This window comes from Aspergillus oryzae, chromosome 1 (assembly GCF_000184455.2).
Source record: "Aspergillus oryzae RIB40 DNA, chromosome 1".
NCBI classification, from domain to species: Eukaryota; Fungi; Ascomycota; class Eurotiomycetes; order Eurotiales; family Aspergillaceae; genus Aspergillus; species Aspergillus oryzae.
In genome coordinates, this window is record NC_036435.1 from 4,099,237 (window position 1) to 4,121,505 (window position 22,269).

At 47.6% G+C, this 22,269-nt stretch overlaps 11 protein-coding genes across 11 annotated transcripts; 4 read left to right on the plus strand and 7 right to left on the minus strand.

Moving 5' to 3' along the window:
• Position 1: 1 nt before the first annotated feature.
• AO090005000871 (CVNH domain-containing protein) lies at positions 2 to 377 on the minus strand (the record flags this gene model as incomplete). The annotated part of the gene is made up of 2 exons (XM_001817829.3): positions 2 to 192; positions 248 to 377. 2 exons carry the CDS (start codon positions 375 to 377, stop codon positions 2 to 4), a joined length of 321 nt encoding a protein of 106 aa, XP_001817881.1.
• A 3,513-nt stretch (positions 378 to 3,890) lies between these two features.
• AO090005000870 (putative histone h1.3.) lies at positions 3,891 to 4,365 on the plus strand (the record flags this gene model as incomplete). The annotated part of the gene is made up of 2 exons (XM_023233905.1): positions 3,891 to 3,929; positions 4,000 to 4,365. The coding sequence occupies 2 exons, from the start codon at positions 3,891 to 3,893 to the stop codon at positions 4,363 to 4,365; spliced, it is 405 nt and encodes a 134-aa protein (XP_023089132.1).
• A 369-nt stretch (positions 4,366 to 4,734) lies between these two features.
• Positions 4,735 to 5,281, minus strand: AO090005000869 (uncharacterized protein; the record flags this gene model as incomplete). The annotated part of the gene is made up of 2 exons (XM_023233906.1): positions 4,735 to 4,749; positions 4,892 to 5,281. 2 exons carry the CDS (start codon positions 5,279 to 5,281, stop codon positions 4,735 to 4,737), a joined length of 405 nt encoding a protein of 134 aa, XP_023089131.1.
• Positions 5,282 to 6,469: 1,188 nt separating this feature from the next.
• On the plus strand, positions 6,470 to 7,274 carry AO090005000868 (uncharacterized protein; the record flags this gene model as incomplete). Its single annotated transcript, XM_001817826.1, has 2 exons — positions 6,470 to 6,547; positions 6,606 to 7,274. 2 exons carry the CDS (start codon positions 6,470 to 6,472, stop codon positions 7,272 to 7,274), a joined length of 747 nt encoding a protein of 248 aa, XP_001817878.1.
• A 767-nt stretch (positions 7,275 to 8,041) lies between these two features.
• On the minus strand, positions 8,042 to 8,569 carry AO090005000867 (uncharacterized protein; the record flags this gene model as incomplete). Its single annotated transcript, XM_001817825.3, has 1 exon — positions 8,042 to 8,569. One exon carries the CDS (start codon positions 8,567 to 8,569, stop codon positions 8,042 to 8,044), a length of 528 nt encoding a protein of 175 aa, XP_001817877.3.
• Positions 8,570 to 9,945: 1,376 nt separating this feature from the next.
• AO090005000866 (uncharacterized protein) lies at positions 9,946 to 11,232 on the plus strand (the record flags this gene model as incomplete). The annotated part of the gene is made up of 1 exon (XM_023233907.1): positions 9,946 to 11,232. The coding sequence occupies one exon, from the start codon at positions 9,946 to 9,948 to the stop codon at positions 11,230 to 11,232; it is 1,287 nt and encodes a 428-aa protein (XP_023089130.1).
• Positions 11,233 to 12,565: 1,333 nt separating this feature from the next.
• On the minus strand, positions 12,566 to 13,186 carry AO090005000865 (C2H2 type zinc finger domain protein; the record flags this gene model as incomplete). The annotated part of the gene is made up of 1 exon (XM_023233908.1): positions 12,566 to 13,186. The coding sequence occupies one exon, from the start codon at positions 13,184 to 13,186 to the stop codon at positions 12,566 to 12,568; it is 621 nt and encodes a 206-aa protein (XP_023089129.1).
• Positions 13,187 to 13,251: 65 nt separating this feature from the next.
• AO090005000864 (uncharacterized protein) lies at positions 13,252 to 14,108 on the minus strand (the record flags this gene model as incomplete). The annotated part of the gene is made up of 5 exons (XM_023233909.1): positions 13,252 to 13,330; positions 13,410 to 13,750; positions 13,811 to 13,912; positions 13,964 to 14,008; positions 14,061 to 14,108. 5 exons carry the CDS (start codon positions 14,106 to 14,108, stop codon positions 13,252 to 13,254), a joined length of 615 nt encoding a protein of 204 aa, XP_023089128.1.
• Positions 14,109 to 16,041: 1,933 nt separating this feature from the next.
• Positions 16,042 to 17,942, plus strand: AO090005000863 (putative MFS transporter; the record flags this gene model as incomplete). The annotated part of the gene is made up of 6 exons (XM_023233910.1): positions 16,042 to 16,293; positions 16,391 to 16,473; positions 16,536 to 16,780; positions 16,837 to 17,003; positions 17,070 to 17,746; positions 17,804 to 17,942. The coding sequence occupies 6 exons, from the start codon at positions 16,042 to 16,044 to the stop codon at positions 17,940 to 17,942; spliced, it is 1,563 nt and encodes a 520-aa protein (XP_023089127.1).
• Positions 17,943 to 19,286: 1,344 nt separating this feature from the next.
• Positions 19,287 to 19,841, minus strand: AO090005000861 (uncharacterized protein; the record flags this gene model as incomplete). Its single annotated transcript, XM_001817820.1, has 1 exon — positions 19,287 to 19,841. One exon carries the CDS (start codon positions 19,839 to 19,841, stop codon positions 19,287 to 19,289), a length of 555 nt encoding a protein of 184 aa, XP_001817872.1.
• A 1,215-nt stretch (positions 19,842 to 21,056) lies between these two features.
• AO090005000860 (fumarylacetoacetate hydrolase family protein) lies at positions 21,057 to 22,202 on the minus strand (the record flags this gene model as incomplete). Its single annotated transcript, XM_001817819.3, has 5 exons — positions 21,057 to 21,264; positions 21,324 to 21,420; positions 21,489 to 21,804; positions 21,876 to 22,114; positions 22,175 to 22,202. 5 exons carry the CDS (start codon positions 22,200 to 22,202, stop codon positions 21,057 to 21,059), a joined length of 888 nt encoding a protein of 295 aa, XP_001817871.1.
• Between the last annotated feature and the right edge of the window lie 67 nt (positions 22,203 to 22,269).

The window sequence follows — 22,269 nt, forward strand, 5'->3', positions numbered from 1 at the left end:
ATTAGTACTGGAACTCAAAGTGTCCATTGTTATTGAAGACACGTTCGTCAAGGTTGACATCGCGCGGCTCCCATGTACCAGCCGGGGTGCGCAATTCGGCGCGGAGCACAGGGACATGTGCACCGCCCTCGAACCCGAAGTGAACGTTTCTGGCAGTCTCGGAGAAGTTCCTTCCACCCCATTGAAAGTGGCCTATGATACAAGTTAGAAGCTAGTCATTCATCGTGGCAAAATGTCAGGAAAGTACCATTCTCGTTTCCGATATGCTCATTTAGATCTACTCGCGCGAAACGCCAGTTACCGTCAGTCTGTCTGAGTTCAGCAGCCAAGAATCTGTTGTCCTCGACACGAACGTCGCGAGCTGAATCCTGGAACATGTTGGCTAAGGGGTTGTTTGTTGAGGATGCTTGTGTGGCTGTGTGATGATGAATTGAGGAAGAAGACTAGAAAACAGACTGAGAAGGACAAGCAGCTGGTATTTATATCTACGTCTCTCACGGGTGGAGCCTCTCCCCCGTATGTCAATCTCGTCAATGCTATACACAATTACACATGGCTTCCAATCATTTGCTGAATTCTGCCTATGATTGACGTCGGTGGGGAGCTGAGATATTGATTTGACTTTGCTGCACTACAACAGGATTAGCTCTGATCCCTTCCCACGGTACCAATTTCCTATTCCCTCAGGCAACAGTTCTGATGGATCCTTGCAGTGAGCAGAAACCGTGTCAGATTGGTTCATCAAGAAATGGTGAGAGACTCCCCCACCTAGTGCGACTATATGGGGTCTCTTGGCAAAACACTTCAGCAGTGGGCCCTGGAGGGGCAGTGATCAGCAGCTGTTGGACGCCCATTTGCTGCGAGACCTTCATCAGATCATGCTTGTTTTCTCTGAGGCAATTAATTCGGGATCTTTGTCCCTTTTACTGCATGGAAACACTTGTCATCGATGGGCATTCTGGGTTTCATTTTCGCTACATCGGGAAAGGCACATCCATAGATGTCGCCAAATGAAGGTCTGCGGCGAAGGGCTGGAAGATGTATCGTATCGATAATGGGGCGAGGGGTATAAGGCTGGCCGATTGGACTCCGCGTGGGTGCAGAAATGAGATCTTGTCTGATATCGCAATTCTTTGTTTTTGTTTTTCCTAAAATTTAGCCCTACGTTAGGGAAGCGCTAGGTTACCTCTTCTGGTAAAAGATCGAATCCCTGAAACTCCTCTTCAAGTGATTTGATATACCCAGAACTACCTATTTTTTGTGAGGCCTCTAATATTTCTTTTTCTTTTTCTTTCCCTCATCTTCCGTTATCGTTTCGCCCCTCCCGTTTCAACCCTCTCACCGACTTCAGAGCGAGCCAGTCCTCTATTAATGAAACCCGCCGGACCCACTTGGGATGCATTAAATAGTCCTACTTAGTCCATGATAGCGTCACCTAATATAACCTTGTGTCGCTATTATGTAGGGTTATGACCGTGGCGCCTACATAAACAATGTGTTGCAAAGCCATCAGCGCATCCAAAACGTCGTCCACAGTGCTTGAAGATTCTAACTGGCCATTAGATTCTTTTTTTGGCACGATCCTCGGACACTATACATTCTAAAACATCGATCCTCGGAATCTGGGAGATTCTAGGGAAAGCACCCACTTGCCGCTCTGGACATTGTACGACTACCCCTCCTACGTACTCGGGGAGTTTCGGCCGGTATAGGCGCTTGCTTAGTAGGCTAGTATTCTAAAATAAGTACTCACATCTGGTATCAGGTGGAGTACGTGCATTCCTCGTAGACGCCTTGTTGCCGCTTCAGAGTACGTATCCTCTGCGATGGCACATTTCGAACCCAGGAGATGAGACGCACTAGCAGATGATTGGGTTCGATCAGCTCGAGATAAACTTTACGTAGGCGCTCTGACAGGATGACTTTCGTCTCATTCAGAACCCAGGAATTGAATGGCTGGCTGCAACGGCTTGGAGTGTCAAACATATCATCTCGTTTATGGATGAATTGCGTGTGGCTGGTGGACAGGCCACCGCTCAGCTGCATGTAGCGCGGTGTAGTGTGTGTGCACCCTCATGTCACAGGTGTAATATACGTAAGGCATCTCGGATGCTAGTATCTCCATATATGGTGCAACGTGGAATGAAACGTGACGCTGAAATACTAGACTCTATGTATGGTTCACTCAAGTCATTGTCGCCAATCCGACATGAGGACCTTTGGCGGGATTCCTGCGATCAATGGCCCCGTAAGATTGGCGGGGTTGTCGGTAGTAAGTCTAACAGCTTGACTACGAGCAGATCGCTTACGTTCTGCTGTACACTAAATTACTGGAATGAAACAACAGCCTCTAACTATTACATAACCTAATGTAGATTCTGGGTCTATGACGGATATTGCCGAGGAAGAAAATAATGGAACACTAATATAGTGGAAGTCAAAGACTGTAAGTCTGTAACGCTATCGTGTATGGCCAACCCTTTGTTTCGCGTTTTCTGTGTTCATGGATGAAGATGTACAGTGGGGCTCTAGGAAAAGCTGCTTGGATTGGTGTATCATGCGCTGTACTTGAAGGGAACAGATCAGACAGGCTCAACATTGCTGGTAGCTTGGCCAATCAAGGCTTTGTCTCATGCAGCAAGATCTCATTCAGGAAGTCTTATGGCGATCATATGCTGATATTGCTTTATGCATCTGGAGTATCTGGAGTATCTGTGACGGTTGTAGTGGTTGTAGTGGTATTGTCGACACAAGGCAAACTTCCCTATTGTTCAAAGCAGCTTCTTGTGTATATGACTCGAGGAATAGCCCATGAACAGTTGGTATTCGTGAAAGAAAACTTTACTACTACAATAAACTAAATTTGATGCATATTGGTAGGTAGTTTATATTTGGAGCGCCATGGACACCTTATGTAGCATATACCGGTAGGTACTTATGCCCCTCAAAAACCCTAGGAAAGAAGTTGGTAGTGAGTAGCCTAGAAGTTTTATTTGGACACCTTTACACAGTTGCGCAGCTCTAACATGACTCTATCCTCAGCATATACAATCTTTATAGATCGTTAGAACTACACACACGGATGTATCGCCAACAAGTTCTGGTGGTTTGGTAACATTGACCCTCTTCCACCTGGGAAATTTTGTGTTGACAATATCAGGGCAGTCTGGGATAAGAGAGGGTCTTGAGAGGTAGTATTGTTGAATCCTAATAGGCGTCGAATATTGCTGCTAGCAGCGACTCCTGCGTTGACCTCGTTGCCGAAGTCGCATTGAACAATGTTTTGTTCCGGTTGAAGTGTAGTATTTTATCAGTGCCATGGTCCTATATCAAACCCAACTGGAAGTAGATGTGGCCTTGCTATCCACAAAATTTCTATTCATTTTAGGAAGGGGTTGTTACTTCAATCTGAGTGAATATCTGGTTTTCCTTCAAATTCTTGAAAGCCGTATTAAGTATTGTTGGATCATAGTGGTAAGTTGGGTAACTGAGAAAAGAACAACACAATCTGTGAAGATACTAGGATAAATCGGATATTTGAACTTTCACAGCCAACATTGAGTCTAGGCTCGGAAGACCATCGAGCAACCGTCTGTTTGCCTTTGCTCTGCAATCTCGTAGACAACGCGAGTAACAGCAGCACTTATCTCTGACTGAAAGTGAATGAATGGGCCCCCTCATTCTCTCCTCACAGCCTGTGTCTTGACTTCAACCACCTCCTCTTTTCTAAAACACCCTCTTTTCTACCTCCAGTTCCCTCCTCTTCTCTGCACCGTCTACGCCGTTCGACTCCATACTCACGTACAGAGCAACCAAACAGCGACTTGTCGTCTGAACTACTATCCGCTCTAATCACATCAATCTTGTCTTGGTGTATACTACCAATCAAAATGCCTATCAATTGGACTGATCCGCAGGCTGATGCCAAAGTGAGCTTATCGATGTCCCACCTTTATTCCGGCGAAGCTTCCAAATAGACTAATCAAACGCTATATAAAGCTTCTGGTCGGCATCATCACCCTGCATAATGTCAAGCTCGACTACAAAGCTTTAGCCGAATACATGGGTCAAGGTGTGTTATACGTCTCAACCCGTCAAAGAACACAAGAACTAAGCCAAACTGCAGGCTGCACATCTAGTGCCATTCAGCACAGAGTCCAGCGTATCAAGGAGAAATTCCGTAATGATCCTCCTGCGGAAGGTACTGCTACTGGTACTTCTCCTGGCTCTGCCCCTCAGCCGGACGAAGGCAGTGCTCCCGATTCGTCTCCCACAAAGCCCAAGAGAGGAAGACCGGCGAAGAGAGGCGCAAAAGGCTCCCCTTCTAAGAAGGCTAAAGCCAGCGTTGAGCATGATTCTGCTTAGGATTGTGGATAATTTCGTGAATATCTGGAGATGCGCAGAGAGTTGTTGTTTTCTTTGGGACTGTGAACACGGCCATTGACGTTAAATAGTTTACGGATAGGTAGTTTTGTGGCATCTCTTGGTAGCTTGCTTTATTGAATTCGAAGGATATTTCTGGTCGTGTGCCTGCTTGTTCCTTTTCTTTTCTCCTCTTTCTTAGTAGGCTACGACTTTTGCAGTTTTATAGCTGCAATTTCTACTCTTTACATGGTGGACATGGAACTAAGCAATGCTTAATATTCCCATGGTCCTTGATACTGCAACCGTCAACCACCGCAAATAATTCAACTCCCGTGCTTGATCCGCAAAACTATCGACAATAAATATCGGTCACGCATTGAGCGCCTGCAAAGGAAGGAAACGTATCAATCAAAGATCAAGCCATCAAGAAATCCTCCTCCACCTTAATATGTTCTTCGGGGAAATACTCCGAGATCTCACTGTCCAACTCAGTCTGGCTCCCCTCCTCCTCACCATAGGTACTAACCATACCAGGAGGGAGAACACTGGCCCTACGGACACGCTTCGAAGGAGATTCATCCATAAGGACAGCATCATCATCATCCAGTGGCTCGATCTTAAGTGACACACCGGCGTGGCCCTGGTTCACACCAGCAGAAGCAGACCTGAGCGGCTTTTTTACCGGGGTCCCTTCCCCTTCCTCCTTAACAAGCACATCCCCATCATCACCAAAAACATCATCAAACTTAGAAGTATTCTTACGCTTTGCAGAAGTTGGAGTCTTAGGGATGGCCGTCGCATTCTTGCCTCTCTTGCAGGGAGTCGCCGTTGCACTGCCAGGGTTGGTACCGGCTCCCTTTCCGATACTGAAGTGGCCATCGGCGCCGTTGTTGGCTGCCTTTACCATCTGGCGCATTTTGACCAGACGTTCAGTGATGGCTCGGGGGGTGGGGCGGTTGCTGGAGTCTGTACCGGCTATTCAAGTTTTGTGCTGTTAGTATACATGTCATGGATGTTGTTGAGGCTTGGGTGAGTACTTACGCCAAGCTTCGGCGACCCTCTTGGTATCGACGGATAGATCATGAGTTTCCAGGATCTTCAGAAGAAGCTGTGATTTTTAGATCTTTTCTCAGCGTCGAAGCTGTGGGTAGGGTGGGCTTACAAGCTGGTCGTTTTCAGGAGTCCAACGCATGGGCATCTTGGCGTCTCAATAGAGACTGCTTCGAGGTTGGATATGTAAGTTGAGTTGTGAGATTAATAGTAGAGCACAAGCGTGTGCTTGGGTGAGAAGGGCTGGGTAGTAGAGGGGTGCAAGAAGAAAAAGTGAGAGAAGGTCTGTTGTAGAAGAGTAACAGAAGAGTGGGAGAGGGGGGAAGAAAAGCAGGATCAGGTATAGTGTCGAGGCTCTGTGACCTGTGAGTGAATAATTAACTCGATGGGATTGCTTTGCCATTTTGGAGTGTGATTGACCCTCAGCTAGTGAAGAAATGCTAACGTACCCAATAATTCAGCCTCCAAGCATCTTCGATATTTTGACCAAGACTATCTTAGCAGCCAAATCCACAGCCAAGACAAGTGACTTCTGGATTCAACTCGGCGTTTCTGATGAGCCCAGGTGATCAGCTCAGCATTCACTTTCTTGGATATCTCGTTTTTCCTTACTTTATGTCTTTGCCACTGGTTATCCTTTGCCAGATACAGCCGTCTTCATTCCTTCACCAACGTCCAAACTTGTCTCAGAGCCCTGACTTGAATACTGCATGCCCTTTACTGCACCGAAAAATTCACTATTGACGATTGTGATTATTCTGGTTGAAAGGACAGACTTCTCCTCTTGGAGGAAGAAATAGTTTCTTGAAAGATTCCTCTTTCTCAAGAACCCTCTCTACAAAGTCTAAGTGAACTGAACAGCCCTTCCTCTACTTCTCGTATTCTCGGTCAAATCTTCCGTCTTGTCCACAGCTAAGCAAGCAACTTTGATCTCCCACCTGTGACGAACTGCTTAGAGCTTTCGCAGGCCCATTCTACTTACTTCCATTACCCTCTTGGGCCCAATCTTCAGCATCAAGCCAGCCCCTCCACATCACTTGATACCTTAGTCAACATGGTGGTGAACTGGAAGAACCACGAGAGCATAGACCGTCTCATTGCATCTCTACTTGCAGCCCACCCAGATCTCAAGGTAGCCGTCGTCATCATCCTAATACAACCCCGGTGTAAATACTAACTTTCACACCCAGCTCGACTACCACGCCATGGCTCTCTTTTTTGGACAAGGATCGACATATGACTCAATCGAGGGCCGATTCCGCCGCTATCGCAAGATAGCAGACGAGCTGAGAGACGAAGCCCACAGCCGTGGCATCACAGGTATCCCCCGCAATGCAGGGCGCAACTATACATCAGGTAGAAGCGCCACTTCAACCCCTAGAACTCCTCGAGGCCCACGTGGCATCACCAAGAGCACCCCATCATCCAGCAGGAGCAGAAATTGTCACCAGACCCCAGCCAAGCGAAATACCAAGCCTGGTAGAACTGCCATGGATGCAATCTATGTCGATGATGTCGATACAGAGGAGGAGTCGAAGATTGAACCTGAGATTCCTAGTGTTCCTTCTGACAGCGGAGAGGACGATGTCAAGGTTGTTGATTCTCCAAGCATCAAGATTAAAAAGGAAAGAGTTGAGCACAATACGGCTGGTCTCTTTTCTGCCATGACTCCCAAAAAGGAGGAACAAACTAGCGGCTTTGGACCCAGTGCAGTGTCGACCCCTGCACGTGGTATTCAGGGTCATGACGGAGCCCGTTACCCTGTCGCGATGAATGAGGATCCATTCAGTATGATCAGAGATTACTTGAAACATGAGCACGGCGGCAACATGGACGACATTTATCGCGGAGCAGCTTAAGTTCTCTTCATGCATGCTCTATTATCCGTTGCTTTTGATGGAACTTATGTGCACCAATTCCACAAAATCACTATCCAAGTTTCTCTTTACTTTCTACCTATCTTCTCTGGGTACAAAGGGGAAAGTTTGATGCTATCAACCTGAGGTAAACAAGACAAACGATTTGTGTGACTGTCGCACTGGCTGACATGTCACAGACAGGGGCAAAAGGAACTGAGTAATAAGTGTCAATATATGCATTTCAGTTGTTACTATTGGGTTTGGTTGCAAGATACATGTCAAAAGATATGTAGATAATGTTAATCTCAGGAAGAAAATGAAATTGATAAAAACAGTCTTCTGTCACAAAGCGCCGGCCCTCGGCTTAGCTCATCGGGTTACTCAGTCTTCCAGCTTGGCTCTTGCTGTCACATACTGACGGTCATTAACGGAGTGATATTAATATACTTTTCTAACGAGTACACGCTCATAATTTTGCTCCCTTGCCACGGGTTCGAAGCTCCGAAACATATACTACATGGTTACTCAACGCAAGAATATTACCTTCTTCATCGAGAATCTGGATGTTGACGTCGTACCGGCCATTGGCAACCAAATGCGAGTTTGACCGAATCATGACCCACTGCGTAGATGGGTCTGGACGCTTTTTGAATTCTACTGTCATACACAGGGTGGATAACGCATACTTGAAGTAGAATCCTGCTTGGTGCGTTGCAGGAGGTTGCAACGGCTATCTCAACAGTCAGATACTGCCAGCTATATACCTTCTATACGGAGGACGCGTAACCGCTTACCATGTCTGACAACAAAGCCAGATGAAGAAGGTCGGAGATGTTAGAGCCATCGCGGAATGACACCCACACCTCGCGGTGATGACCCCCGACACGGTGGCCCCAAAGGCCATTGGCTGCTTTCGGTGAAACCCAATTCAGTTTACTCGTCACTGGGGTTGAGTCGACCACGGGGTCGTCAATCTTGACACACTCGATGCGTCGGTTCGGAAGTGGGACAGCGAAAGCCGGCTTACTGTGTTGCGTAAGGCCTTCCTCTTTCGAGATGTTGGCGCATGTAACGATCCCCACGGTAGCAGGAGTACTTGGTTTCCCGGACGCTGTAGTTCTCGCTACTTCTACCCTTACCACGCACTGCCGAGAAGAGACCCGGAGGTGTTTGCAGGTCACCACCACCTGTCCAGGAGAAACCATGTGCAGAAACTGCACGAAGACATGGATGGGGTCGGGAAACCGTTCTTCGCCAAATTCAAGGGCGTTCAACTTTTGTGCGGCGGAAAGCATTAATGCATTAAGGTAACCACCCAGTACAGAGCTGCTCTAGTCAGTCTTTTTACTCGACTGGTTAGCTTGCTTCCACGCTGTCGGACATACTGTTGTGTGCACCATTCTGGGGAAATGTTTGCCACGAATTGATCTCGTGTACCTTTCTCAAGAGCTATGGATGACACTGCCTGCAACAAGGGGGAGGCGGATATGGGATGAGACGCCATTTCCGATCGGTCAATAGTTCAGACGGGGTTTTTCAGGGAGAGTTCAATTCAATACAGTGTCTTGAAAATGTCCACGCCTTCAGATCAGGGACAAGCCCGCTGGGGTTCTAGCTGCATATGTAGTGTCGCAATCATTTAACGATTTAGTGACACAGAAAATTGCCGAGGCGTGGGTTTTCTGCGCTTTTGACCAAATTGCAGCAATCAGCAGCAAAGGGTGCTACTAAGAGAAACCATTGACTCGTGGGCAGTTGGCAGCAAATTACCCTAATTGAGACGAAGCGAGTAGCGTTGTCGACGGCGAGACCTCGATCCTCTCGTACCCTAGTTTGGGAGGGTTGATCCTTGATATTGCCGAACGCGGCGTGATGAAGAATGTGACCCCTAATCCAGGAGTATACCTCGTCTATTATTAATTTCCGAGTACGCCGAACGGTAGAGAATGGTGAGGCACAAAGTACTAGTCAGATGGAGATACATATTTTATTGAGCACAGCCGAGGTAGTGTACAAGTGCTTCGCCTGCGCAGCCCCTGAACGAATGGAGAAGCAATGATGCAACGAGTCAAGTCGCCTCCCCCCCTCATAGTTCGGCGGAGACATGGATTCCCAATCGGGAATGAAAGCGGAGGACACGCAGGATTTCCATGTAACTTTTCGAATTGGGATGCGAAATGAGGTTCGTCAAATCACTTGGATCGTGCCCAAGATCAGATGTCGAGGCAGACATGGAACCCAAAGTACGGTACCATGTATCGGTAATTAATGATCCTTCCCCATCCCTGATCGGGTAATATTGGTATGTTCTTTCTGGCCCGCGGCGGTGAACGAAACAACAGGAAACCCGCAGTCCACAGCTTCGGTTGGAGGGAAACCCCATACAACTAATAACAACTAAAATAACTTATCCCGTAGATCAGGTTCGATCGGCTCTATTAGGCAGACTTACATTCCCACTCCAAGATCAGGAGAAAAAATAGGAGGCTGAGGATCGTTCCATACTAATTCGCTGCCCAACGATCACGTGTCGGCACACGGACGCGGCGCGAAAGTTTTCGGGGGGCGAAAGATTGATTTTCTTCTTCTCCGATCCTCCCGCAATGTCTTTCTCTCCGACCCACGATCTCAAGAGGAGGAGGAACCGTGAAGGGTTTTCGCACAAGAAGTCATGGCTTTGGTACAATCCTTAGAAGAGTCGGCCTCGTCAGAATCGATTTGGAGACACCTTCGTGGCCATCATGGAATAAGCAAGACATCGTTCAATGTCCCCGCCAGAATTACCGATCATCCTTCCACCCCAACGGAATCAAAAGTCACTTCCGGTTTACTCTACAACGATGTCGCAGTTGAACACTCCGGTCGGGGGATTCAACTCACTGTTAACGAGCAACAATGCCTCATAAGTTTGTGTAGAAATATGATGGACCATTACGAACTGGGACACTACCCAAAAAGTTTCTGGATTCGCATCTCCGCGGCACTACAGGAGCAAACTGGCCGCCGATATTCGTGGCAGTCATGTCGACGACGCATTATCGGCTATATCACGAAACGCAAGGCGTACTGGGCTGCTTACAAATATAATCACATTCCGGAGTGTGACATGCACAGCGAAGTCGCAGACGACGTTGATTCCTGGATGGGCTCGTGCGATAGAAAGTTGGGACGGCCTGTGCGCCATGAAGTCGCCTTGAAAGCGGCCGAAAAACCCGAAGAAGCCCCGCCACTTCGGGGATCAGTTCAGCAACTGATTAAGTACACTCGGGTCTCAAATTGGGTTGAAAGCCTTCCGCCACCCGCAGAGATGGACCCTTTACCAACGAAATTCGGCATTCCTTCATTGAGCTGGTGCCCGCCTTTCTCGAGTCACCAGTCATTTTCCCATACCCAGTCTCCGAGCCAATCACCGGTGCTCAACGAGATCTCTATGTACCGTCAGCGGGCGGGCGCTCCTCGTGGCATTCATCTCGCACCGTCTAACACTCCCTCCTACAGAGGCCAGCCTACGGAGCAACAGGAGAGGCCGAAACTCTCCCCATTAACCAATGGTGCCGTTCAACCTCAGGCTTCTCCAGGCGTTGTCCCTGAGACATCTCACAACACTCAGGCCGGCAACAAACGACCTCGTGACGACGATGACAACGATGACGCAGCCCATGATCGTCCCGCTCATCGTCTCCGTCAAGACGAGCCCAGCCATCCATCGGCCACCATAACTCTGAACCAGGAATCTGCTTTGAACGGCACGACAGCCGTAGACAGTTCTGTCGAGAACACGTTTGGCAAACTCTGGGAGCGAGTTGCACCACTCTTCAAGGATCCTGTTCTGGCCCAGGGCCCCGCGGCATTGAAATCCGAATCCATCATGCGCGATTTATTCAGCGAAATTGGAACGGCTCTAACTAAAGCCTTTACGAGAATGAGAGAAGACAATGACGGACATGAGAAGATCTGAAACGCATACGGAACAATTTTTTTCTTGTCTTTTTTTCTTTGGTTAAGGCGCACTCAGCGGTATAGTTCTCATCTCTGCGTTTTCTTACGACACCGCCCTTCTCTCAAATCTTCCTTTTCATCCTTTTTTCAGTAAGTTTGGGCAGCATTGCATGCATTGATATACCTCTATTTTTTGTCCTACCTTTCCTCGCTATCTCATCATCCCTACCATTGGTAGCGTTGTCATTGCGCATCAGATTGCATTAGACTGCCCGGAGATACCCCTTGCATATAAATTGGCACACTTGGCATCGCATACTCTGTCTTCAGTTTTCATGTTACAAAGTTTTGGATTACACTGCACAAAGCAATCTTCGTTATGCATTTTTCATCCCGAAGATAGAGAGTTCGATTATTTATTGTCAATACGAGTCAACACCTATTCCACATATCAAAGAACCGCTCAGAAACCACCAATAGACCGAAGAATACGTATATAAAGCTGAGCCCAGTAACCCCGTACCGCCATTCCACGCTGCATACACTGCATATCCCTTGCGCGGGAACGTCATCCCCCCAGCTTGCCCTAAGCCTTCGGGGTAACGACACTACCACATGCAATTGCTCACCCCCTTGCGTAGTTTATAAGGTTACCGAAGTTCGACCGCCATACTGTCGGTTCGCCTTTTCCAGGATGTAGTCAGCTTAAATTCAGCAGCGCTTTGATTCGCGTTGCGTAGTGTGGCTTTGTTTTCTGGACCCCGGTAGGCTTGGATTGTTTGTCTCGATGGGGTTGGAGTTGAAGAAAGTCCGGTTTCCTGGCTGAAGGTTGTCGTTGGTGGAGATTGCCATCGAGCTCGTGCGAGATTAATATTAAGGGTTCAAACATTGAGACTAAGTACCGTGGTTGATGAGCAAACTGGTGCACTGCGAGCCAATTGGCGGCATTTTTCCGTCTCAGCAAACGGCCAATGGGTTGTAACATCTCAGACTGTAATATTGGAGATCTGTAAAGGATGAGAAGGCTGATCGGTTGGTTCTTACTGATTATTTCCAAGCCATATGATATGGAATGGCGTATTTCGTACGGTTTGTGACACAAAGGGTTTCAAGAAGGGCTTAAAATACAAAAAAAAAAATCAGACACTCAGTGAACTAGAAAAAAAGAATTAATAAATGCGTCTTCCCATAGTAGCAGTACATATATTCGTCCACAGGCTCTCTACTATATGCAAACAGTAGGAACGTCTATATACCCATATTTCCTTATATCAAGTATCATGCCATGCAACCGCTCGGAGAATGCCACCAACGCCGGACCGTGATGAGGTAATTTAAATGATGCAAGGGACCTAATGACACAGGGTAATCCACTGGTTAACGATCTCTTCCATATCGTGGGCAATGCCCCACTGAGATATGAGACAGCGGAACAGCTTCTGCATTGAATTCATCTCATAAAGCAGGTTCCTCACGGCTCCTAGTCCAGGTGGTGAGTCTGTGTGGCCTTCTTCAACAAAGCGCCTTGTTTCGGAGCCAGTAGATGCCCGACTACTGTCACAACCTATGTTTAAATCGGCATGCGAAAGAAGCGCGTCCTGCCAAGCAATAGTCCGTGGGAGGTGGATTGTTGCCACTCCGGCGAGCGAGAACACGACATAGATTGTCACTGCCGCGAAGAGGGAGCTTGGCATATGAATTACATGAGCTCGTCCTCGTGGAAGTTGTTCGATGATATCCTGAATCGCAATAGCATGCAGCAAAGCACGACGTGCATCAGGCGTGTAGACCCACTTCGTCATATCAAACCCGGGCTTAACTGTTCGAGAGCCTCCGGATACATGTTGCGCAATGTCGTAGCAGGAACAGACATACCTACAAAGAACGGTCGAGTTAATCATAGTATCGAGGCATATAGTATGCCAACGGAGAAGAACTTCGAGCCGTTCTTCGGCGGAAAGGTGAATGCTCATGGAGACGGTCTCGTGCACTTGAGCCAGAGCTCTTCTCACATCCGAACGCCCTGGGACACCCACAGCTACAAGGTCACTCTCGTCCGAGTCTGATACCAGAGACTGTAGGCCTTCAAGAATGACCCGAAGGGAGAAGGCAGAAAGCTGATAATCCAGAGGCCGAAAGCTACTAACTGGAGGGAAAAGAGAACGGAAGACCAATCGAAAGGATGGTTGGTCGAACCGTTGAGAGCGCATATGTGCCAGCCATTCATCCACGTTGCTGGCATCAAATGCAGCTTCACTGCTAGGGAGAATAAGGGGATTGGCAACATGGCGCGTCGATGTACCGTCACCTGACATCTGTGCAACAAGACCGTCAAGAACATGATACGCAAGCAATGCACGCTGTTGGATCTCTCGTGCAGCCCATGTTCGCCATTGACGCTCTTTCTCCTCCATTGATGCGTTGGGGAATGGCAAGCTCTCCACGGAAAAGGGTTCGCTATCTAACATGCCGCAATGCCGGGCCCAGAGGAATCCGAGTGGACGGAAGACTTGACTCGTGGTGCGAATGAGTCTATTCTGTAGTAGTAAAGGTAAGTTCAAGTACAAAAACAAGCCTGTGGTGTGGTGACAGCGAACCTTGGATAGGGCACCATATATCTGACCGAGGAGGGCAGTGATAAGAAGCTGGACGCCTTTACATGCATCATAGGGGCCACGATGCGTGATTAACGATTGCCACTACGTAGGCGTAAGTATGGCCAAGATTTCCAAGGGAAAAAGGAGACATACCGAGGTAGCAACAGCAGTATGTGCCAGCCGCCATAACGCTTCCCCCTACAATATCGTTAACGATCTTGTGGTTCTTTCTACGACCAGGACAGCTTACTTTTGCAACTGCATCTTTTGGGCCCAGGTACAAGGAACCCAAAGCCATCGCATTTAGAAGAAGTGGATGGGTGCACTCCCGAAAAACGAACGTAGCCCGATGTAAGATGGGGAATGTTGGAATGAACCGTACAAAAAACATGTGCAAGCATTCATCCAGAAACACAGATGTGATTGACGTTGCTTTGATTGCCGCTGTCACACTGGAGGACTGGTGGAGATAAAATGTTAGCATTGCTTCGGAGGCATAGTAGCGCTCGGAAGATCTTACAGAGCTTGCCACCATTTCTGTGACATCTCGTACAGCCTGGTGACTACCACCCGAAGGGATTGTGCCTATTGACGAGCTACGATCGTCGAACGAATTCGGGGACCCAAAGCTCATTGAGTTCACATCTTGGACTACGGGTGGGAATGGCAGTGCTCCCAAAGGCATCTGCCATTGATCTGTTGTGTCTGATGACATGATACTTTGGAACAGGCTCTCTGAATCGGGCCATATCAGCGTAAAATCAAGATCGGAAGCTGCATGTTGCAAGCCAGAGTTTTGTTCGGGCTGTGAAGTATCCCATGTCTGACTTGGTGCAGGCACTGTTGAAGCGGCATCTACGGGGGCTTTCGTGGTGTCCCATGGCGGGAGAGCCTCGAGAGAAGTTGGCTGGGGGATCTCGTGTACATGCTGCCCTCGAGAGGGCTTAGTGTTGGCTGCAGCACGAACGTGTAATTTCTCATGGCGCGCAAGAGCGTCTTGGCGGGCGAAAGGTCGACGACATTCTTTGCAAACGAATGGCTTGGCTCCCGTATCTTGAGTATTGATACCCTGGTCAGCTTCCCAATCGTATAGCTTTAGGGGCTAGGGCAGATGGCGATCGGGAATCCCGCCCAAATAGCACGGCACAAATCACGGCATAATGGCTATATCTTACGGCAACGTTCATGTCTCTAAGTGCCGACATTAGCAATGTCTCCACCGAAAGGGAATGAGATACGGATCAAATACCCTCAGATGCTCAGCCTTCGAGAAGGCTTTCTGGCAGACTCGACACACCAATGCTTTCATGGTTAACGTCGTAGTGCTTTGGAGGATCAATAGAAGCAACGACCGCAGGTTAAGTCGAATGAATCAGTATCATTACGATCACCCTCTGAGTTTATGCATAAGGGTAGCGAGTTCGGGGACTGGACTTGTCATTGACGAGTGGGTCGTGGGGAGTATGTAAAGGAGCCTTTTCGAGAGTGAATTGTGGGGCGGTGGCAATGGGACGGTTTGCTTGGCACGTGAGGATAGCCTGCTCAATCTGGCTTAGTCGTTGAAGAGCATTCCAGACTGGAGTCCAATTGACCAATCTTCAGACTCCCATTGCATGGCTAACTCCAAAATACTTATCCATCTCCGAGTCTGCCGTGGCCCGTACGGCGTACACAGTACCCGTAACGAGCCGGAGAGTTTTGATTTGTATGGGACCGCGTATCCCCTGGGGTTTTCGGGATCCTCAATCGGCTATCTCAATAACGCCCCCCGGTGAGCTGCGAATTTGGTTCATCCAATGGACTAACACTGGATTATCCGAGCATGACAAAATAGACTGACCATTGTCGCTCCTATGAGTCGATAGTATTATGAAATCATACTCCGCATAACTCCACACAGAGGATGGATTGGTCAATCTCTGCCCTTACCCCAGGCGAGAGTGCCCACCCCAATGCAGAAATGATAGGCCTGATACCCCGGCCGCGTGAGTTTGCGTGGGACTGTCCAATCCCTAACTCTTCGGTTAGAGTCTGCTGCCTGTAGACATATGTGAATAACGGGTTATCCGCATCCTCGTGGACTATTTTGGAACCCCTCTTCCTCGTTACACCCATTTTCATCCATTCTAACCCTGGAGGCCCTTAGTTGCAGAAAGGTTGAGCCCTCTACTCAGATTAACAAAGATTCAAGTTTAACCCCGGCTGTGCCCCTATTCAGGAGCTCATCCAACATGACTGCGTCAATGGAGATGCAGAGGCCTCATCAAAATGACGACGTCCAAGATGCCACTCAGCCGGGGAAAGTGGATGTGGACTTTGTAGAGAGCACGGCGGGAGCCATCCCTACAAGTTATTCCGATATCGTGGAATCTCGCATTTCAAAAGCACACAGAGACTACCTGTTGGAGCGTCACGGCACACTAGAACTCGATCCCATCCCTAGCATGGATCCAGCGGATCCGTACAACTGGCCGTCCTGGAAGGTTAGTACTCACTTTTGCCTCAAATAATGCTTTTGAGCAACGAGATGTTGCATGAACTCTTCTGGACCGGTGACTGACTAGCTTTGAATCTATGCAGAAACTGGCCAATCTAGTTTTGGTAGCTATTCACGCATGTATGGGTACCTTTGCTGCTGCTGGTATCATTCCAGCTTATGCAACGTAAGAGGGCATCTTGAATCAGCCATTTAGGGTTCCAGTTTTCACTAACAGATAGTGAACAGGATTGCGGAGGAGTACAACGTTACCGTCCAGAAAGCGAGTTATCTGACATCGCTCCAGATCGCCATCTTGGGGGGGGCCCCGCTGTTCTGGAAGCCCATGTCTAATCGCTATGGACGTCGTCCCATCTTCCTTATCTCCCTGATGTGCAGTCTAGTATGTAATGTGGGGTGTGCGAAAAGCACAGACTATGCATCAACTGCCGCCTGTAGAGCTTTGCAAGCATTTTTCATCTCTCCAGCGTCTGGTAAGACAGATTTCTGATCTGATCTCGGAAGCATTTGAGCTGACAATCATATTAAGCTATTGGAAGTGCTGTTGTGATGGAGACCTATTTTAAGAGAGACCGTGCCAAGTACATGGGTGTATGGACACTGTTGGTCACCTTGGGAATTCCCCTCGGTCCATTTATCTTTGGTTTTGTCGCATATCGGGCAGGCTACGTGTGGATCTACTGGGTCCTAGCAATAGTTCGTCTACCACCCTGATACACGCTCGTGCTGACAGCCATTCGCTAACAAAATTTCATCGATCAGGTCAACGGTGTCCAGTTCGTCTTGTATCTCTTCTTGGGCCCAGAAACTCGGTATGTTGGCAGCAATGTCAACCCCAACCAAGCTGCGTGGAAGAGAGAGTATCTTTCACTCCGTCGAATCGACCCGACTCCCTTCTCGTGGTGGGAGTTCGTTAAGCCTCTTACCATGGTTATGTATCCCTCTGTTATGATCCCAGCCGCGGCGTACGCAATGGTTTTCTTATTGAGCAACGTGTTGGCGACCGTTGAAGTACCAGAACTACTCCAGGAAAAGTTCGAGCTGAACACCGAGCAACTCGGTATGCAGTTCCTGGGTCCCATTATCGGCTCCGTCATTGGCGAGCAATTAGGAGGTAGACTATCGGACCTCTGGATGAACACACGAGCAAAGAAGATCCAGCGGAAACCCGAGCCAGAGCACCGTCTGTGGCTCAGCTACATTGGCTTCATCTGTTCCATTGTAGGTCTGATCGTCTTCCTGGTGTGCACTCAGGAATCTGCATCAGGCCACTGGAACGTAGCACCTATCATCGGTATCGCTATTGGAGCTGCCGGCAACCAGATTGTAACCACCGTCCTTATCACGTACGCCGTGGACTGCTATCCCACCGAAGCTGCCAGTGTCGGAGTGTGTATCACGTTCGTTCGACAGATCTGGGGTTTCTTAGGGCCGTTTTGGTAAGTCGAAAAAGGGTCACGTCGCGATTTAGGAGTGCAATAGCTAACGAAGCTCAGGTTTCCGCCTATGTTTGAATCGGTCGGTGTGGCCGCAAGTGCGGGTGTTGGGTGCGCTCTCCTCGTGGGTGTCAGTGTTATTCCGACTCTCTGCCTCCACTTCATGGGTCGGAGATGGCGTCCAGATATCAATGCATGAATCTAAGGTTAGCGTTTTGCTCAATAGATGACTCGGTCAAGCGGACAGGATGGTGTATTAGAATATAGAATAGGAGTCTTTGGGATCGAACAAGACTGTATATATGGGTTAGATAGAAGTAGAATAGAATAACATTGGCAACATTAAGAATATGAACAGTTTGGAGTCAGGAACAAGATAAACAAAAAAAATTCAAAGTGAAGATACAAAAAGGGATAAAAGAAAAGCCCCAGCTTGGATTGATTTCTTTATATACTCTTAGCAAATCGATAGCTATCTAAGAATTTTCGCTGCCCGAGTCATCGAGCCGATATCATACAATCGGGAAAGCGAAATCACACCACGCGTTTTAGTCTCCTAACTGTCCCGTGGCCGGTCGGCTGCCCGAAGCTACAATAATATTAAGGAGCTTCATCGGAACAGCAACTCGGCATAGTAACTTCATATTATTTATCATGAATTTTATCTTCATAATGGCATCAAGTAATCTCTATAATCTCGATACTATAACTAATTTGGCTACAATATAGCAGAAAATATCAGTAGAGTACATATACTGATCGCAAATGCTGTCGCATAAGGCAATGAGTGTACCAAGTAGATGTGCCTTACTCTGATTCGAGCACTTGAGGCGGAGATGTTTTACTCCGCCTAGGGTAAAGTCATATCCCACACTTCTGCATGCCTGCAAGATTGAAAGTGGGGACCTATCAGAAGTAGTTAGCATGTCTTATTAATCTGGTGTGTGGGGACTTACATGTGGGGAGTTTTCTTGTTCGATGTCCTCATGCTTCGTAAATGCTTATCCTATGCTTGTCATTGAGGCTAAAGTATGATCTGTAAAGCATACATTGCACAGTCTTGCGAGGCAAATTCATGTTAATTTACATGGACGTCTTCCTAAGCTTTACAGACTGCTAGGACACCATAGACTTTCTCAGTAATAGTTTGCTGGATTACCAGCCATATTCCCAACCCTTCGCCAAGGCACAAAACTGCAACCTGCAGGTAAAAAATGTAAATCGTCAGCGTCAGCTAGCCAGCTTCCCTTTCATCCAGATTCCAATGATGGCCGTGATTCTGGTCATGGTTAGCAGATGAAGCTTACAGTAATTGAATAAGGGTGGTGAACCTTTATCCGCCAAAGACGTGTGGACCACTTGGTGTCGATCTGTCGTCGTCCTCATACAGGACTTGTGCTTATCTTTCGTTCCTTTCAAGTCGACATGGGTTTTCAAACTCTTATTCGTGCGGTTCGCGTCGATCATGTCTTCTGTCGATTAGCTACCGATGTCTAGATGGGTCACTAGCAACCTACCTTATTGATCGTCGCAGTGAGATGTACTAGAAGATAGTGACCACGCGTACGTCAGACACAACCGATTCAACGGTGCGATTGCCATCTTGCATTATCTGCGCCACGGATGTAGGATCTTGGAGGCACTTGAAGTCTTTTCTCTTGAACAGCCCCGACGAAGCCTCATTATCGAGCATGTGTTCTTCATACGCGACCCATTCCGCAGCAGATTCAAGGCAAATACGGTGGATGGTGTCCCCGTTGAACCAACGGAATAAGGTGTAAACAAGCGGGACGTTGTTCAGCCACGCAACATTGATTGTGGCGTACCTCTCCCGGTATTCAAGAGGCAACTCGGCGCCCAGCATAGCCATCTGACCATGGGGGCAGATTCGAACGGAGTCGATCATGATAACGGTATCTTCCAACGATTTGACCCTTGACAGGTAGGACAGCGCAACTTTTCTCACAGTCTCCGGCCAGCCAAAGGCAGCAGCCAGTCGCACCCAGTCCCTCAGAGCTTGGAAATAGGTCTCATCGCACTCGCATGGTGTATGGCCCTCGCAGAAGACCGGCTTGATCGGGAATGGGAAGGCAGACATCGTGGAGTATCACAAGTGCAGATTAGTTGAAGGAAATTCACAAAGGAGTCAGGCAGCTATGCAATGTAGTGAAAGGAAAAAGGTTCGCGATCAATGTTCCACGAGATATGAGGAGAAAGGAATAATGGTTGTGTTGCTCGCAACATCGCTTATTCATTCTACTCAGGTTTATATTCACTTGTTGATCTCTTTTCTGACAAAAGGTGCAAGTGAATGTTCTTGTATTGTTGCGAGCTACATCTTTGCCCATGACACACTTTCTAGGCTGACAACGTCATATGTCTCTATCACATCATACTTATGTGTACCATTTTGTCATATCTGTATGGCTCTTTTCCTGCGTCATCTTTTGATGGTTTACAAATAGACATTGGGTTCAGTCCCTTGCGCAACAACATCTCATAGTGGAATCACTTTCTCCCTTAAGAGCCACGTAAGGTTATCAAGCTTAATTATCTTGCAGTCCTCACTTAGGAAGTGTTTGTAGGTAACTGCTTTTTTCTCCGGGTTTACACATACTGACCTTTACAAGAGCTCAAAGCCAGGTCTCGTCCAGCGGCGTCTCAGAGTCACTCCCTGAAGTATATTATCATAGAGTCTCATTCAACTATATATCAAGGCTTATTCTATAAAAGGCATATCCGTCTCTTGTAGCTCGACCGAAAGGCTAAGTCTACTAGCTGGTGATTACCACTAAGTTTGCCCTGTAATATAATATTCGGGAAGCCCTTAATAGCAGCCTATCTAACTGCTCCATTACGAAAGATTATAATAAATCCTCAGTTACAAAGGATTTTCTAGATAAGAGTTTCTATTATAGCTATATTAAGTATCAGGATGAATTAATCTTCTTTGATATGATAAATGAATTAGAAAAAAAATTCAATATATAAAAAACCGAGAAACTTATTAAGAAATATTAAATTATCTCAAAAGAGTAAGATTACTATAAATTGTTTTATTCTCTATGTACCAAAATTTGTCGACTATAATTATATAAGGCTGTGAATATTCTAGTACTGTATACTTATTTCATTCTATCTTACAATATTTCTTCGTACTACAACTTATGGAAGAGCATACGTGGACCGAGCCGTTGAACTCCCACAAGTTTCAAAGCTATGCTGTGAAGACGAGAATATGTACAGAGCAGTTTTATGCATTTCTATTTTTCTAAATAGTCGCGGTGCGCCCTACTGAGTCTCAACTACAGCTTCATTTATGGTTTTCAATCTTTGTCACCAGGGTTCCGACGTGAGGAAGCAATTCAACGGCGAACTCATCTCCATTCTTCAAGAACTCCTTAGGGTTCTTTGCAGCTCCCACGCCAGGCGGAGTTCCAGTCAAGATAATAGTTCCTGCTGGCAGAGTTGTTCCCTGAGACAAAAAGCTGACGAGCTTGGGCACGCTGAATATCAAGTCCCTATTCAAGATTTGTTAGCCTTCAAGTAAACCTATCGCTGGCTACCGGGGCTTTCATACGTTAGAGGACAATCCTGCAGCACTTTTCCGTTCTTCAGGCCGCGGATCTGGAATTTGCTGGCATCCGGGAACAGTGCCGCAGAAACGAGGGTCGGACCTAATGAGATTACCCGCGTCAGTCAGTTCATCACAAGATAGAAAAGTTTTTATATGAGGTTCACTGACCGATCGGGCACGAGGTGTCGAATCCCTTGGAGAAACACCATTGACTCTGGTTCATCTGTGACGTGCGGCTTGAAACATCGTTTGCTGCCGTGTAGCCAAGGACATAGTCCAGTGCATCAGCCTCGCTAACATCCTTCGCATCGCGACCAATAACAATAACCATTTCGGACTCATAGTCGCCCGTGTTATCAACCTGTGTGATCTTAGGAAGAATGGTTGGCGCAGGCCATGGGTCCGAGAGGGCTGTCGGTGGCTTAATGAACAAAGTTGGAACATCTGGGATAGAGAGTTTCATCTCGGCGGCGTGAGAGGTATACTACCGGAGCAATTTGTCAATTGCGACTCTGAAGAAGGGGTGTTTGACAGTGTCGCAAAGCGAGAACTTACGTTCAGCCCAATACATCTGATCGATCCGACCTCATTTTGCGACAGAGGGGAGAGAATCCGGCTGATGATCTCAGTGGACTCTGTCTTCTGGCCTGGGTTAAGGACGGATGCTCCAGTGAATGGTCGCACTGAGACTTCCTTGCCCTGGTAAAGAGCCAATCCGACATCAAGTTGCGCATCTACCGGCTCGCCGATCAGAACCTTAGACGGGTTCGACTTAGGGACAAAGCGCACAAGGCCTATCGCGTGTTAGAAAGAGATCAGTATAGCTGTTGTATGGTTGGGTTTTCATCACTTACGCGAGAAGGTCGATGCGATTTTAGACATGGTTCTAGTTATTGCTGGTGTGTGATAAGTGTAATCGAGGCAGAGATGCGATTAACACGTTTAGGTA